Here is an 18,272-nt window from a genome sequence, read left to right as displayed (position 1 = left end):
ACGCTGCTCTATGGAACTATCTGAGTCCACACGCTGCTCTATGGAACTATCTGAGTCCTCACACTGCTCTATGGAACTATCTGAGTCCTCACACTGCTCTATGGAACTATCTGAGTCCTCACGCTGCTCTATGGAACTATCTGAGTCCTCGCGCTGCTCTATGGAACTATCTGAGTCCTCATGCTGCTCTATGGAACTATCTGAGTCCACACGCTGCTCTATGGAACTATCTGAGTCCTCACGCTGCTCTATGGAACTATCTGAGTCCACACGCTGCTCTATGGAACTATCTGAGTCCACACGCTGCTCTATGGAACTATCTGAGTCCTCATGCTGCTCTATGGAACTATCTGAGTCCTCACGCTGCTCTATGGAACTATCTGAGTCCTCATGCTGCTCTATGGAACTATCTGAGTCCTCACGCTGCTCTATGGAACTATCTATGGAACTATCTGAGTCCACACGCTGCTCTATGGAACTATCTGAGTCCTCACGCTGCTCTATGGAACTATCTGAGTCCTCACGCTGCTCTATGGAACTATCTGAGTCCTCACGCTGCTCTATGGAACTATCTGAGTCCACACGCTGCTCTATGGAACTATCTGAGTCCACACGCTGCTCTATGGAACTATCTGAGTCCTCATGCTGCTCTATGGAACTATCTGAGTCCTCACGCTGCTCTATGGAACTATCTGAGTCCTCACGCTGCTCTATGGAACTATCTATGGAACTATCTGAGTCCACACGCTGCTCTATGGAACTATCTGAGTCCTCACGCTGCTCTATGGAACTATCTGAGTCCTCACGCTGCTCTATGGAACTATCTGAGTCCTCACGCTGCTCTATGGAACTATCTGAGTCCTCACGCTGCTCTATGGAACTATCTGAGTCCTCACGCTGCTCTATGGAACTATCTGAGTCCTCACGCTGCTCTATGGAACTATCTATAGAACTATCTGAGTCCTCACGCTGCTCTATGGAACTATCTATAGAACTATCTGAGTCCTCACGCTGCTCTATGGAACTATCTGAGTCCTCACGCTGCTCTATGGAACTATCTATGGAACTATCTGAGTCCTCACGCTGCTCTATGGAACTATCTATGGAACTATCTGAGTCCTCACGCTGCTCTATGGAACTATCTATGGAACTATCTGAGTCCTCACGCTGCTCTATGGAACTATCTTGAGTCCTCATGCTGCTCTATGGAACTATCTGAGTCCTCATGCTGCTCTATGGAACTATCTATGGAACTATCTGAGTCCTCACGCTGCTCTATGGAACTATCTGAGTCCTCACGCTGCTCTATGTAACTATCTGAGTCCTCACGCTGCTCTATGGAACTATCTGAGTCCTCACGCTGCTCTATGGAACTATCTGAGTCCTCATGCTGCTCTATGGAACTATCTGAGTCCTCATGCTGCTCTATGGAACTATCTGAGTCCTCACGCTGCTCTATGGAACTATCTGAGTCCTCACGCTGCTCTATGGAACTATCTGAGTCCTCATGCTGCTCTATGGAACTATCTGAGTCCTCACGCTGCTCTATGGAACTATCTGAGTCCTCACGCTGCTCTATGGAACTATCTGAATCCTCACGCTGCTCTATGGAACTATCTGAGTCCTCACGCTGCTCTATGGAACTATCTGAGTCCTCACGCTGCTCTATGGAACTATCTGAGTCCTCACGCTGCTTTATGGAACTATCTGAGTCCTCACGCTGCTTTATGGAACTATCTGAGTCCTCACGCTGCTTTATGGAACTATCTGAGTCCTCACGCTGCTTTATGGAACTATCTGAGTCCTCACGCTGCTTTATGGAACTATCTGAGTCCTCATGCTGCTCTATGGAACTATCTGAGTCCTCACGCTGCTCTATGGAACTATCTGAGTCCTCACGCTGCTCTATGGAACTATCTGAGTCCTCACACTGCTCTATGGAACTATCTGAGTCCTCACTCTGCTCTATGGAACTATCTGAGTCCTCATGCTGCTCTATGGAACTATCTGAGTCCTCACGCTGCTCTATGGAACTATCTGAGTCCACACGCTGCTCTATGGAACTATCTGAGTCCTCACACTGCTCTATGGAACTATCTGAGTCCTCACACTGCTCTATGGAACTATCTGAGTCCTCACGCTGCTCTATGGAACTATCTGAGTCCTCGCGCTGCTCTATGGAACTATCTGAGTCCTCATGCTGCTCTATGGAACTATCTGAGTCCACACGCTGCTCTATGGAACTATCTGAGTCCTCACGCTGCTCTATGGAACTATCTGAGTCCACACGCTGCTCTATGGAACTATCTGAGTCCACACGCTGCTCTATGGAACTATCTGAGTCCTCACGCTGCTCTATGGAACTATCTGAGTCCTCACGCTGCTCTATGGAACTATCTGAGTCCACACGCTGCTCTATGGAACTATCTGAGTCCTCACGCTGCTCTATGGAACTATCTATGGAACTATCTGAGTCCTCACGCTGCTCTATGGAACTATCTGAGTCCTCACGCTGCTTTATGGAACTATCTGAGTCCTCACGCTGCTCTATGGAACTATCTATGGAACTATCTGAGTCCACACGCTGCTCTATGGAACTATCTGAGTCCTCACGCTGCTCTATGGAACTATCTGAGTCCTCACGCTGCTCTATGGAACTATCTGAGTCCTCACGCTGCTCTATGGAACTATCTGAGTCCTCACGCTGCTCTATGGAACTATCTGAGTCCTCACGCTGCTCTATGGAACTATCTGAGTCCTCACGCTGCTCTATGGAACTATCTGAGTCCTCACGCTGCTCTATGGAACTATCTGAGTCCTCACGCTGCTCTATGGAACTATCTGAGTCCTCACGCTGCTCTATGGAACTATCTATGGAACTATCTGAGTCCTCACGCTGCTCTATGGAACTATCTATGGAACTATCTGAGTCCTCACGCTGCTCTATGGAACTATCTTGAGTCCTCATGCTGCTCTATGGAACTATCTGAGTCCTCATGCTGCTCTATGGAACTATCTATGGAACTATCTGAGTCCTCACGCTGCTCTATGGAACTATCTGAGTCCTCACGCTGCTCTATGTAACTATCTGAGTCCTCACGCTGCTCTATGGAACTATCTGAGTCCTCACGCTGCTCTATGGAACTATCTGAGTCCTCATGCTGCTCTATGGAACTATCTGAGTCCTCATGCTGCTCTATGGAACTATCTGAGTCCTCACGCTGCTCTATGGAACTATCTGAGTCCTCACGCTGCTCTATGGAACTATCTGAATCCTCACGCTGCTCTATGGAACTATCTGAGTCCTCACGCTGCTCTATGGAACTATCTGAGTCCTCACGCTGCTCTATGGAACTATCTGAGTCCTCACGCTGCTTTATGGAACTATCTGAGTCCTCACGCTGCTTTATGGAACTATCTGAGTCCTCACGCTGCTTTATGGAACTATCTGAGTCCTCACGCTGCTTTATGGAACTATCTGAGTCCTCATGCTGCTCTATGGAACTATCTGAGTCCTCACGCTGCTCTATGGAACTATCTGAGTCCTCACGCTGCTCTATGGAACTATCTGAGTCCTCACACTGCTCTATGGAACTATCTGAGTCCTCACTCTGCTCTATGGAACTATCTGAGTCCTCATGCTGCTCTATGGAACTATCTGAGTCCTCACGCTGCTCTATGGAACTATCTGAGTCCACACGCTGCTCTATGGAACTATCTGAGTCCTCACACTGCTCTATGGAACTATCTGAGTCCTCACACTGCTCTATGGAACTATCTGAGTCCTCACGCTGCTCTATGGAACTATCTGAGTCCTCGCGCTGCTCTATGGAACTATCTGAGTCCTCATGCTGCTCTATGGAACTATCTGAGTCCACACGCTGCTCTATGGAACTATCTGAGTCCTCACGCTGCTCTATGGAACTATCTGAGTCCACACGCTGCTCTATGGAACTATCTGAGTCCACACGCTGCTCTATGGAACTATCTGAGTCCTCACGCTGCTCTATGGAACTATCTGAGTCCTCACGCTGCTCTATGGAACTATCTGAGTCCACACGCTGCTCTATGGAACTATCTGAGTCCTCACGCTGCTCTATGGAACTATCTATGGAACTATCTGAGTCCTCACGCTGCTTTATGGAACTATCTGAGTCCTCACTCTGCTCTATGGAACTATCTATGGAACTATCTGAGTCCTCACGCTGCTCTATGGAACTATCTGAGTCCTCACGCTGCTTTATGGAACTATCTGAGTCCACACGCTGCTCTATGGAACTATCTGAGTCCTCACGCTGCTCTATGGAACTATCTGAGTCCTCACGCTGCTCTATGGAACTATCTGAGTCCTCATGCTGCTCTATGGAACTATCTGAGTCCTCACGCTGCTCTATGGAACTATCTGAGTCCACACGCTGCTCTATGGAACTATCTGAGTCCTCACGCTGCTCTATGGAACTATCTGAGTCCTCACGCTGCTTTATGGAACTATCTGAGTCCTCATGCTGCTCTATGGAACTATCTGAGTCCTCACGCTGCTCTATGGAACTATCTGAGTCCTCACGCTGCTCTATGGAACTATCTGAGTCCTCACGCTGCTCTATGGAACTATCTATAGAACTTCCATAGAGCAGCGTGAGGACTCAGATAGTTCCAGAGCTTGGAAGTTGCAAAACACACCTTTCTTTTTTCTTTTGGGGATTTTTGAGCTCCTATAGACAGCTATGTGTGTCCGAGAAGTATCATATGATGTTCCAGGGACCCCCATCTGATAATATGTTGTTCCAGGGACCCCCATCTGATAATATGATGTTCCAGGGACCCCCACCTGATAATATGTTGTTCCAGGGACCCCCACCTGATAATATGTTGTTCCAGGGACCCCCACCTGATAATATGTTGTTCCAGGGACCCCCATCTGATAATATGTTGTTCCAGGGACCCCCACCTGATAATATGTTGTTCCAGGGACCCCCATCTGATAATATGTTGTTCCAGGGACCCCCATCTGATAATATGTTGTTCCAGGGACCCCACCTGATAATATGTTGTTCCAGGGACCCCCACCTGATAATATGTTGTTCCAGGGACCCCCATCTGATAATATGTTGTTCCAGGGACCCCCACCTGATAATATGTTGTTCCAGGGACCCCCATCTGATAATATGATGTTCCAGGGACCCCCATCTGATAATATGTTGTTCCAGGGACCCCCATCTGATAATATGTTGTTCCAGGGACCCCCATCTGATAATATGTTGTTCCAGGGACCCCCATCTGATAATATGTTGTTCCAGGGACCCCCATCTGATAATATGATGTTCCAGGGACCCCCCCTCTCATGATAGAGCAATGCATGCTGGGTATTTAAGACTGCTGTTAACCTCAAGGGGCCAGTGAGGCTATTCAACGTTGAAGCTCTGGGCCCTAGTGGTAGGAGGAGGGACTACAGGCGGACCCGTGTATTCATGACCGGGAAACCCCGTGCAGCTGGGCTTTAACATGTAGGACCATCACTCCCTACGTCACCCCGGACCTCAAATTTGAGGTCCGGAGGAGGGACTTCCGGCAGTCTTCCGGGTGCTTCAAAACGCCACTGAGCAACTTCCACTGACATGAATAGCTGGGGGGGCGGAGCTTCGCGCCAGTTCAGTCTCTATCCTTTTATATACTCTATGGTTAACCTCTGTCATGGTAGAGCAATACATGCTGGGTATTTAAGACTGCTGTTAACCTCTGTCATGGTAGAGCAATACATGCTGGGTATTTAAGACTGCTGTTAACCTCTGTCATGGTAGAGCAATACATGCTGGGTATTTCAGGAACATGGGCTGATGTGGAATGAAGTGTTAATTGGATCCAATGTTCAGCTGGAGTTTATAGTTGAGCTGCTGGCTCACTGGCCATGACGCCTTGAAGAGAGTGTGTGTGTGTGTGTGTGTGTGTGTGTGTGTGTGTGTGTGTGTGTGTGTGTGTGTGTGTGTGTGTGTGTGTGTGTGTGTGTGTGTGTGTGTGTGTGTGTGTGTGTGTGTGTGTGTGTGTGTGTGTGTGTGTGTGTGTGTGTGTGTGTGTGTGTGTGTGTGTGTGTGTGTGTGTGTGTGTGTGTGTGTGTGTGTTAGCCAGCAGTGAGGTGTGTGTGTGGTAGCCAGCAGTGAGGTGTGTGTGTACTTGCGTGGTAGCCAGTAGTGTGTGTGTGTACGTGCGTGTGTGTGGTAGCCAGCAATGAGCGTGTGTACGTGCGTGTGTGTGGTAGCCAGCAATGAGCTGTGTGTACGTGCGTGGTAGCCAGCGGTGAGCTGTGTGTACGTGCGTGGTAGCCAGCAGTGTGTGTGTACGTGCGTGTGCGTGGTAGCCAGCAGTGAGCAGTGTGTGTGTACGTGCGTGGTAGCCAACATTGAGCAGTGTGCGGCGACTCCTCTGTCGTCTCTTCCAGACCACTAGGGGGCAGTGTGTGACTCATCCTCCTCTGTCTCTTCCAGGTACAAGCGTGTGTTCTCGGTGGGAACCCATGGCATCACTACATACAACCCTACCACCCTGGAGGTGACCAATCAGGTGAGAGCTTATTTAAATGTGCCACGCTACGAGCTTGTAGATCTGCTATTTTTCAACAGCTAAAGTATAACATGATGCTTAAAACACCAAGACGGGTTCCCGTCCTGAATGGGTTAAATCCCTTTTCAGTCAGGGTAGAAGGAGAGGTTCTGTTCAGTCAGGGTAGAAGGAGAGATTCTGTTCAGTCAGGGTAGAAGGAGAGGTTCTGTTCAGTCAGGGTAGAAGGAGAGGTTCTGTTCAGTCAGGGTAGAAGGAGAGATTCTGTTCAGTCAGGGTAGAAGGAGAGATTCTGTTCAGTCAGGGTAGAAGGAGAGATTCTGTTCAGTCAGGGTAGAAGGAGAGGTTCTGTTCAGTCAGGGTAGAAGGAGAGATTCTGTTCAGTCAGGGTAGAAGGAGAGATTCTGTTCAGTCAGGGTAGAAGGATAGCAGTGATGTAAATAGGTTTTCAATGTAATGAGCATTTAACTCCCATTTTATATGTTTATAATGTGGTTATATTCATGTAGAAAACGAAGAAGAAATTATTATTATAACTAAAGCTAGCACAAAATTAGAATAAAAAAAATGCTCTACATTCATACTACATACATATTTCATATGATTTTGGCTATATGAAATCTATAATAATTTTGCCAGTTTTGTTAATAAATCTTTATGTTTTTATGACACAATACATACAAAATAAAAATGAATGCTACAAAACTAACCAGGGTAGAAGGAGAGGTTCTGTTCAGTCAGGGTAGAAGGAGAGGTTCTGTTCAGTCAGGGTAGAAAGAGAGATTCTGTTCAGTCAGGTTAGAAGGAGAGACTCTTATCAGTCAGGGTAGAAGGAGAGATTCTGTTCAGTCAGGGTAGAAGGATAGGTTCTGTTCAGTCAGGTTAGAAGGAGATATTCTGTTCAGTCAGGGTAGAAGGAGAGATTCTGTTCAGTCAGGGTAGAAGGAGAGATTCTGTTCAGTCAGGGTAGAAGGAGAGATTCTGTTCAGTCAGGGTAGAAGGAGAGGTTCTGTTCAGTAACTCCCATTTTATATGTTTATAATGTGGTTATATTCATGTAGAAAACGAAGAAGAAATTATTATTATAACTAAAGCTAGCAAAAAATTAGAATAAAAAAAATGCTCTACATTCATACTACATACATATTTCATATGCTACAAAACTAACCTGGAGATTAAGTAGAAGCAGTCATGGAGGAGGTAGGCTGTGCACAGCAGCACACATCATCATTAGCAGATGATGATGTTAGATTTAGAAAATAGGGTTGCTAATATTTTTTGTTGCCCTGCAGTTGGCTTTGGCACTTCTTTTTTGGGGGGGGGGTGGGGGGTGGGGGGGGGGGGGCATGTTAATGTGTGGTGGCACCGGTCCACAACGCACAACATACAACAGTGTCGGCGTTTGTTACAGTACACAATGTGTGTTTCCCATTCAATCGGGTCTACTCTTTGTCATGCTCAAAAATGTTCGCCTGTCTTTCTGTCGGAGGCAGTGCCGTGTAGATGAGAGAGTTGCGACAACCCCGTTCACTGTTTATTCACAGAGCTTCATGAGTCACTGAACGGTATGTTGTCGTCACTCTCTCTCTCTAAACGGCTCTGGTCTCCAGGCTGCGCTCCGCTCAGTGCTCGTCTCTGAGCAAGTTGGCGGCGCCCGTCAGACTGTGTTGTTGTTAACTAGTGGTTCTACAACGAGTCCTACGTGGATTTTATCGTTTATAACGTAGGATGAGGTCGCATGCGGCCATGCAAAATTATCGTGTCCGTAGATTTTTTTTACCGCATTTTCCGCGATTCTTTTTTTCACGTGGATTATTATTACTGTACGCTGAGTACAGTAGTGCATCCCGTGGACGCAGAGGCTGTTGGTGAAGTGCGGCCCAAAACTATAAAGTGCGTTTTGGGAAACAAAACGCACCCTATTTACATCACTGGGATAGATTCTGTTCAGTCAGGGTAGAAGGATAGATTCTTATCAGTCAGGGTAGAAGGAGAGATTCTGTTCAGTCAGGGTAGAAGGAGAGGTTCTGTTCAGTCAGAGTAGAAGGAGAGATTCTGTTCAGTCAGGTTAGAAGGAGAGGTTCTGTTCAGTCAGGGTAGAAGGAGAGGTTCTGTTCAGTCAGGGTAGAAGGAGAGACTTATCAGTCAGGGTAGAAGGAGAGGTTCTGTTCAGTCAGGGTAGAAGGAGAGGTTCTGTTCAGTCAGGGTAGAAGGAGAGATTTTTATCAGTCAGGGTAGAAGGAGAGGTTCTGTTCAGTCAGGGTAGAAGGAGAGACTCATCAGTCAGGGTAGAAGGAGAGGTTCTGTTCAGTCAGGTTAGAAGGAGAGGTTCTGTTCAGTCAGGGTAGAAGGAGAGGTTCTGTTCAGTCAGGGTAGAAGGAGAGACTCTTATCAGTCAGGGTAGAAGGAGAGATTCTTATCAGTCAGGGTAGAAGGAGAGGTTCTGTTCAGTCAGGGTAGAAGGAGAGACTCATCAGTCAGGGTAGAAGGAGAGGTTCTGTTCAGTCAGGTTAGAAGGAGAGGTTCTGTTCAGTCAGGGTAGAAGGAGAGGTTCTGTTCAGTCAGGGTAGAAAGAGAGATTCTGTTCAGTCAGGTTAGAAGGAGAGACTCTTATCAGTCAGGGTAGAAGGAGAGATTCTGTTCAGTCAGGGTAGAAGGATAGGTTCTGTTCAGTCAGGTTAGAAGGAGATATTCTGTTCAGTCAGGGTAGAAGGAGAGATTCTGTTCAGTCAGGGTAGAAGGAGAGATTCTTATCAGTCAGGGTAGAAGGAGAGGTTCTGTTCAGTCAGGGTAGAAGGAGAGATTCTGTTCAGTCAGGTTAGAAGGAGAGGTTCTGTTCAGTCAGGGTAGAAGGAGAGACTCTTATCAGTCAGGGTAGAAGGAGAGGTTCTGTTCAGTCAGGGTAGAAGGAGAGATTCTTATCAGTCAGGGTAGAAGGAGAGGTTCTGTTCAGTCAGGGTAGAAGGAGAGACTCATCAGTCAGGGTAGAAGGAGAGGTTCTGTTCAGTCAGGGTAGAAGGAGAGGTTCTTATCAGTCAGGGTAGAAGGAGAGGTTCTGTTCAGTCAGGTTAGAAGGAGAGGTTCTGTTCAGTCAGGGTAGAAGGAGAGATTCTGTTCAGTCAGGGTAGAAGGAGAGGTTCTGTTCAGTCAGGGTAGAAGGAGAGGTTCTTATCAGTCAGGGTAGAAGGAGAGGTTCTGTTCAGTCAGGTTAGAAGGAGAGATTCTTATCAGTCAGGGTAGAAGGAGAGGTTCTGTTCAGTCAGGGTAGAAGGAGAGACTCATCAGTCAGGGTAGAAGGAGAGGTTCTGTTCAGTCAGGTTAGAAGGAGAGGTTCTGTTCAGTCAGGGTAGAAGGAGAGGTTCTGTTCAGTCAGGGTAGAAGGAGAGACTCTTATCAGTCAGGGTAGAAGGAGAGGTTCTGTTCAGTCAGGTTAGAAGGAGAGGTTCTGTTCAGTCAGGGTAGAAGGAGAGGTTCTGTTCAGTCAGGGTAGAAGGAGAGGTTCTGTTCAGTCAGGGTAGAAAGAGAGATTCTGTTCAGTCAGGGTAGAAGGAGAGATTCTGTTCAGTCAGGGTAGAAGGATAGGTTCTGTTCAGTCAGGTTAGAAGGAGATATTCTGTTCAGTCAGGGTAGAAGGAGAGATTCTGTTCAGTCAGGGTAGAAGGAGAGATTCTGTTCAGTCAGGGTAGAAGGAGAGATTCTGTTCAGTCAGGGTAGAAGGAGAGGTTCTGTTCAGTCAGGGTAGAAGGAGAGATTCTGTTCAGTCAGGGTAGAAGGAGAGATTCTGTTCAGTCAGGGTAGAAGGAGAGATTCTGTTCAGTCAGGGTAGAAGGAGAGGTTCTGTTCAGTCAGGGTAGAAGGAGAGATTCTGTTCAGTCAGGGTAGAAGGAGAGATTCTGTTCAGTCAGGGTAGAAGGAGAGATTCTGTTCAGTCAGGGTAGAAGGAGAGATTCTGTTCAGTCAGGGTAGAAGGAGAGATTCTGTTCAGTCAGGGTAGAAGGAGAGGTTCTGTTCAGTCAGGGTAGAAGGAGAGGTTCTGTTCAGTCAGGGTAGAAGGAGAGATTCTGTTCAGTCAGGGTAGAAGGATAGCAGTGATGTAAATAGGTTTTCAATGTAATGAGCATTTAACTCCCATTTTATATGTTTATAATGTGGTTATATTCATGTAGAAAACGAAGAAGAAATTATTATTATAACTAAAGCTAGCAAAAAATTAGAATAAAAAAAATGCTCTACATTCATACTACATACATATTTCATATGATTTTGGCTATATGAAATCTATAATAATTCTGCCAGTTTTGTTAATAAATCTTTATGTTTTTATGACACAATACATACAAAATAAAAATGAATGCTACAAAACTAACCTGGAGATTAAGTAGAAGCAGTCATGGAGGAGGCAGCAGCACACATCATCATTAGCAGATGATGATGTTAGATTTAGAAAATAGGGTTGCTAATATTTTTTGTTGCCCTGCAGTTGGCTTTGGCACTTCTTTTTTGGGGGGGGGGGGGGGTGGGGTGGGGGGGGGGGGGGGCATGTTAATGTGCGGTGGCACCGGTCCACAACGCACAACATACAACAGTGTCGGCGTTTGTTACAGTACACAATGTGTGTTTCCCATTCAATCGGGTCTACTCTGTTTGTCATGCTCAAAAATGTTCGCCTGTCTTTCTGTCGGAGGCAGCGCCGTGTAGATGAGAGAGTTGCGACAACCCCGTTCACTGTTTATTCACAGAGCTTCATGAGTCACTGAACGGTATGTTGTCGTCACTCTCTCTCTCTAAACGGCTCTGGTCTCCAGGCTGCGCTCCGCTCAGTGCTCGTCTCTGAGCAAGTTGGCGGCGCCCGTCAGACTGTGTTGTTGTTAACTAGTGGTTCTACAACGAGTCCTACGTGGATTTTATCGTTTATAACGTAGGATGAGGTCGCATGCGGCCATGCAAAATGATCGTGTCCGTAGATTATTTGTTTTACCGCATTTTCCGCGATTCTTTTTTTCACGTGGATTATTATTACTGTACGCTGAGTACAGTAGTGCATCCCGTGGACGCAGAGGCTGTTGGTGAAGTGCGGCCCAAAACTATAAAGTGCGTTTTGGGACGCAAAACGCACCCTATTTACATCACTGGGATAGATTCTGTTCAGTCAGGGTAGAAGGATAGATTCTTATCAGTCAGGGTAGAAGGAGAGATTCTGTTCAGTCAGGGTAGAAGGAGAGATTCTGTTCAGTCAGGGTAGAAGGAGAGGTTCTGTTCAGTCAGGGTAGAAGGAGAGATTCTGTTCAGTCAGGTTAGAAGGAGAGGTTCTGTTCAGTCAGGGTAGAAGGAGAGGTTCTGTTCAGTCAGGGTAGAAGGAGAGATTCTTATCAGTCAGGGTAGAAGGAGAGGTTCTGTTCAGTCAGGGTAGAAGGAGAGATTCTTATCAGTCAGGGTAGAAGGAGAGGTTCTGTTCAGTCAGGGTAGAAGGAGAGACTCTTATCAGTCAGGGTAGAAGGAGAGGTTCTGTTCAGTCAGGTTAGAAGGAGAGGTTCTGTTCAGTCAGGGTAGAAGGAGAGGTTCTGTTCAGTCAGGGTAGAAGGAGAGACTTATCAGTCAGGGTAGAAGGAGAGGTTCTGTTCAGTCAGGTTAGAAGGAGAGGTTCTGTTCAGTCAGGGTAGAAGGAGAGGTTCTGTTCAGTCAGGGTAGAAGGAGAGGTTCTGTTCAGTCAGGGTAGAAGGAGAGGTTCTGTTTAGTCAGGTTAGAAGGAGAGACTCTTATCAGTCAGGGTAGAAGGAGAGATTCTGTTCAGTCAGGGTAGAAGGATAGGTTCTGTTCAGTCAGGTTAGAAGGAGATATTCTGTTCAGTCAGGGTAGAAGGAGAGATTCTGTTCAGTCAGGGTAGAAGGAGAGGTTCTGTTCAGTCAGGGTAGAAGGAGAGATTCTGTTCAGTCAGGGTATAAGGAGAGATTCTGTTCAGTCAGGGTAGAAGGAGAGATTCTGTTCAGTCAGGGTAGAAGGAGAGATTCTGTTCAGTCAGGGTAGAAGGAGAGACTCTTTGACCAAAATTAACTGAACTGAACTGAACTGAACTCTTATCAGTCAGGGTAGAAGGAAAAGAAAAACAAATTGTATAGAGACTTTATCAAATCTAGAACAAAGAATGCCGAAATGAAATATAAAGCGTACAAGAATAAGTTAGTATTAATTATGAGACTGGCCAAGAAAGATTACTATAACAAATGGTTGGATGAAAATAAAAATAACATTAAAGGTACCTGGAATATTTTAAACAAAGTAATGGGTAATAAACCAGTTTCCACAAATTTACCTAGTCATTTCAATACTAATAATACAATTATAAAAGACAAGAACGAAATGGTGAACGAATTCAATTCTTTTTTTGTAAACATTGGACCAAATTTGGCAGACTTAATTGAAAATCATGATGAAACAGATTGGACAGGAAGTAGTAAAGTGTTGCAGTCTATGTTTGTGGGAAATGTTAGTGAACAAGAAATCCTATCTATGGTAACAAAGTCTAAAAATAAGACATCCACTGATTGTGATGGGTTAGACATGGTTATAGTGAAAAAGACAATTGATTGTATCATCAAACCCCTTTGTTATATTTTTAATTTATCCTTTCAGTCAGGCAAGTTTCCAGATCGAATGAAAGTTGCAAAAGTTATTCCACTTTTTAAATCAGGAGATAAGCATAGCTTCAATGATTACAGACCAGTGTCATTGCTCTCACAATTCTCTAAGGTGCTTGAAAAGATCTTTGCACAAAAGTTTGATGCTTTTATTGAAAAGCATCAATTGTTGAGTGAATGCCAATATGGCTTTCGGCAAAATAGGTCCACAGCAACAGCTTTAATGAATATGATGGAGGAAATATCAACATCAACACATGAAAATAAATATACAATAGGGCTATTTATAGATTTAAAAAAAGCTTTCGACACCTTGAATCATTCAATTTTGATTTCTAAATTATACACATACGGCGTGAGAGGAATGGTACTGGACTGGATGAGAAGCTATTTAGACAATAGACAACAATATGTGCAGTGGGCAGGTAACACATCAGAGTGTATGAAAATTGAATGTGGAATCCCTCAAGGTGCTGTTTTGGGACCCAAATTATTTAATCTATACATTAATGACATTTGTGACGTATCAAAATTATTACAATTTGTTTTGTTTGCAGATGACACAAATTTCCATTGCTCTGGATATGATTTAAATAAGTTAGCTGAGACCATTACACATGAAATTAACTGGATATGATTTAAATAAGTTAGCTGAGACCATTACACATGAAATGATGCTCTGGATATGATTTAAATAAGTTAGCTGAGACCATTACACATGAAATGAACTGGATATGATTTAAATAAGTTAGCTGAGACCATTACACATGAAATGAACTGGATATGATTTAAATAAGTTAGCTGAGACCATTACACATGAAATTATTTAAATAAGTTAGCTAAGACCATTACACACATGAAATGAAAAAACTCAAAACATGGTTTGATGTAAACAAGCTCTCGCTGAATTTGGAAAAAACGAAGTTTATGGTTTTCGGAAATAGGAAAAAGGATGACCAGGTGGAATTATCCATAGATGGAGTGGCCATCGCAAGAGTATCAGAATTTCGGTTCTTAGGTGTAATAATGGATGACAAATTAACATGGAAATCCCATATAGCACATGTTAAGAAAAAGATCTCAAAAAGCATTTTTATTTTAAACAAAGTGAAGCATGTGCTAGAAAAGGAAGCAATGCGAATATTATATTTTTCATTAATTTCTCCATATCTTAGTTATTGTGCTGAAGTGTGGGGGAATACGTACATGACCACCACAACACCATTATACTTATTACAGAAGAGAGCAGTACGAATCATGCACAAAGTGCATTATAGAGATCACACAAATAGTCTATTTATAAAATCGAGAGTATTGAAATTTGAACATATCGTGAAGCTACAAACCTTATTAATTATGTTTAGGGCAAAAAGCAAAACATTACCAGTTCATCTACAACAGCTATTCCATCCTAGTTCAGAAAGTGGGGATAGTAGGAGGAAATTTGACTTCAAACATAAGTTTGCACGGACCACTCAAAGACTGATGTGTCCTTCAATAACAGGAATCTGGATGACAATTTAAAGGGTTGTACACATATTTGCCAATTTAAAATAAATGACAAAAATCAAATATTTAGACAATATGAAGACGATGAATAGGTTAACTAGAGCTAGAGCTATCATTTATTGCACGTGCCATTGCTCAACTTCTTGCTTGTTTTGTTTTACTCTTTTGTTTTGTTTTGTTTAGATGTGTATGCGCCAATCAATAAAGTAAACTAAACTTTTAAGAGACAAGGGGGCAGGTATTTATAAGAAGTTATTCTTCTTCCTGCTCCATTTCGTCATAGGTGTATCGGATACTGTATGAAAGACAAATGCATTATGAAAGATATTAATTGTTATCTATTATGATTTGTACTGTATTGTGTTACACTATGTGCGAAATGAAATGAAATGAATGAAATGAAGGAGAGATTCTGTTCAGTCAGGGTAGAAGGAGAGATTCTTATCAGTCAGGTTAGAAGGAGAGATTCCACACATAGAAATAACATAAGAACAATATCGAAGGACAATCATGTTTCCATCAATACAGTTAAATCGGTTGGTCAGGAACGGTTAAAATAAATCAGTAAATAAAAAATAGGATGTTGTGAGAGCTTTAAGTAAATTCCTAGAATAGCCACTAGATGCTGTCGTGTTTAGTTTAAGATCTTGATTTAATTTGAATTCTTTAGGATCTCTTTTAGTCCAGAGTCCAGTCCACATGAAAAACATACAATCATCAATCAACCAACCGAGTGTTTACATCGTACAGTAAGCATCGCACAGTAAGTACAGTAAGCATCGTACAGTAAGTACAGTAAGCATCGCACAGTAAGCATCGTACAGTAAGCATCGTACAGTAAGTACAGTAAGCATCGTACAGTAAGCATCGCACAGTAAGTACAGTAAGCATCGTACAGTAAGCATCGTACAGTAAGCATCGTACAGTAAGCATCGTACAGTAAGCATCGTACAGTAAGTACAGTAAGCATCGTACAGTAAGCATCGTACAGTAAGCATCGTACAGTAAGTACAGTAAGCATCGTACAGTAAGCATCGTACAGTAAGCATCGTACAGTAAGCATCGCACAGTAAGTACAGTAAGCATCGTACAGTAAGTACAGTAAGCATCGTACAGTAAGCATCGCACAGTAAGTACAGTAAGCATCGTACAGTAAGCATCGCACAGTAAGTACAGTAAGCATCGTACAGTAAGCATCGTACAGTAAGCATCGTACAGTAAGCATCGTACAGTAAGCATCGCACAGTAAGTACAGTAAGCATCGTACAGTAAGTACAGTAAGCATCGTACAGTAAGTACAGTAAGCATCGTACAGTAAGCATCGTACAGTAAGTACAGTAAGCATCGTACAGTAAGTACAGTAAGCATCGTACAGTAAGTACAGTAAGCATCGTACAGTAAGCATCGTACAGTAAGTACAGTAAGCATCGTACAGTAAGTACAGTAAGCATCGTACAGTAAGTACAGTAAGCATCGTACAGTAAGTACAGTAAGCATCGTACAGTAAGCATCGTACAGTAAGCATCGTACAGTAAGTACAGTAAGCATCGTACAGTAAGCATCGTACAGTAAGTACAGTAAGCATCGTACAGTAAGCATCGTACAGTAAGCATCGCACAGTAAGTACAGTAAGCATCGTACAGTAAGTACAGTAAGCATCGTACAGTAAGCATCGTACAGTAAGCATCGTACAGTAAGCATCGTACAGTAAGCATCGTACAGTAAGCATCGCACAGTAAGTACAGTAAGCATCGTACAGTAAGTACAGTAAGCATCGTACAGTAAGTACAGTAAGCATCGTACAGTAAGTACAGTAAGCATCGTACAGTAAGTACAGTAAGCATCGTACAGTAAGCATCGTACAGTAAGTACAGTAAGCATCGTACAGTAAGCATCGTACAGTAAGTACAGTAAGCATCGTACAGTAAGTACAGTAAGCATCGTACAGTAAGCATCGTACAGTAAGCATCGTACAGTAAGCATCGCACAGTAAGTACAGTAAGCATCGTACAGTAAGTACAGTAAGCATCGTACAGTAAGCATCATACAGTAAGCATCGTACAGTAAGTACAGTAAGCATCGTACAGTAAGCATCGTACAGTAAGCATCGCACAGTAAGTACAGTAAGCATCGTACAGTAAGTACAGTAAGCATCGTACAGTAAGCATCGTACAGTAAGCATCGTACAGTAAGTACAGTAAGCATCGTACAGTAAGCATCGTACAGTAAGCATCGTACAGTAAGTACAGTAAGCATCGTACAGTAAGCATCGTACAGTAAGCATCGTACAGTAAGCATCGTACAGTAAGCATCGTACAGTAAGTACAGTAAGCATCGTACAGTAAGCATCGTACAGTAAGCATCGTACAGTAAGTACAGTAAGCATCGTACAGTAAGCATCGTACAGTAAGCATCGTACAGTAAGTACAGTAAGCATCGTACAGTAAGCATCGTACAGTAAGCATCGTACAGTAAGTACAGTAAGCATCGTACAGTAAGCATCGTACAGTAAGCATCGTACAGTAAGTACAGTAAGCATCGTACAGTAAGCATCGTACAGTAAGTACAGTAAGCATCGTACAGTAATCATCGTACAGTAAGCATCGTACAGTAAGTACAGTAAGCATCGTACAGTAAGCATCGTACAGTAAGCATCGTACAGTAAGTACAGTAAGCATCGTACAGTAAGCATCGTACAGTAAGCATCGTACAGTAAGCATCGTACAGTAAGCATCGTACAGTAAGTACAGTAAGCATCGTACAGTAAGCATCGTACAGTAAGCATCGTACAGTAAGTACAGTAAGCATCGTACAGTAAGCATCGTACAGTAAGCATCGTACAGTAAGTACAGTAAGCATCGTACAGTAAGCATCGTACAGTAAGCATCGTACAGTAAGTACAGTAAGCATCGTACAGTAAGCATCGTACAGTAAGCATCGTACAGTAAGTACAGTAAGCATCGTACAGTAAGCATCGTACAGTAAGTACAGTAAGCATCGTACAGTAATCATCGTACAGTAAGCATCGTACAGTAAGTACAGTAAGCATCGTACAGTAAGCATCGTACAGTAAGTACAGTAAGCATCGTACAGTAAGCATCGTACAGTAAGCATCGTACAGTAAGTACAGTAAGCATCGTACAGTAAGTACAGTAAGCATCGTACAGTAAGCATCGTACAGTAAGTACAGTAAGCATCGTACAGTAAGCATCGTACAGTAAGCATCGTACAGTAAGCATCGTACAGTAAGCATCGTACAGTAAGCATCGTACAGTAAGCATCGTACAGTAAGCATCGTACAGTAAGCATCGTACAGTAAGTACAGTAAGCATCGTACAGTAAGTACAGTAAGCATCATACAGTAAGCATCGTACAGTAAGCATCGTACAGTAAGTACAGTAAGCATCGTACAGTAAGCATCGTACAGTAAGCATCGTACAGTAAGTACAGTAAGCATCGTACAGTAAGTACAGTAAGCATCGTACAGTAAGCATCGTACAGTAAGCATCGTACAGTAAGTACAGTAAGCATCGTACAGTAAGCATCGTACAGTAAGTACAGTAAGCATCGTACAGT

The 18,272-nt window shown here is 43.7% G+C and overlaps 1 protein-coding gene across 1 annotated transcript in view; it reads left to right on the top strand.

Annotated features, from left to right (window-relative positions):
• Positions 1-18,272, top strand: part of LOC306918510 (dnaJ homolog subfamily C member 13-like) — a gene marked incomplete at its 3' end in the record, with an annotated part of 137,277 nt that overhangs the window by 22,289 nt on the left and 96,716 nt on the right. The window contains exon 3 of the mRNA XM_079531411.1: positions 6,480-6,555. Coding sequence (XP_079387537.1) covers positions 6,480-6,555 — 76 coding nt within the window. The remainder of the gene's footprint in view (positions 1-6,479; positions 6,556-18,272) is intronic.

The sequence above is a fragment of the Electrona antarctica genome, assembly GCF_951216825.1.
Source record: "Electrona antarctica genome assembly, contig: scaffold_152, whole genome shotgun sequence".
Lineage (NCBI taxonomy): Eukaryota > Metazoa > Chordata > Actinopteri > Myctophiformes > Myctophidae > Electrona > Electrona antarctica.
This window is presented reverse-complemented; position numbering and strand designations above follow the sequence as displayed.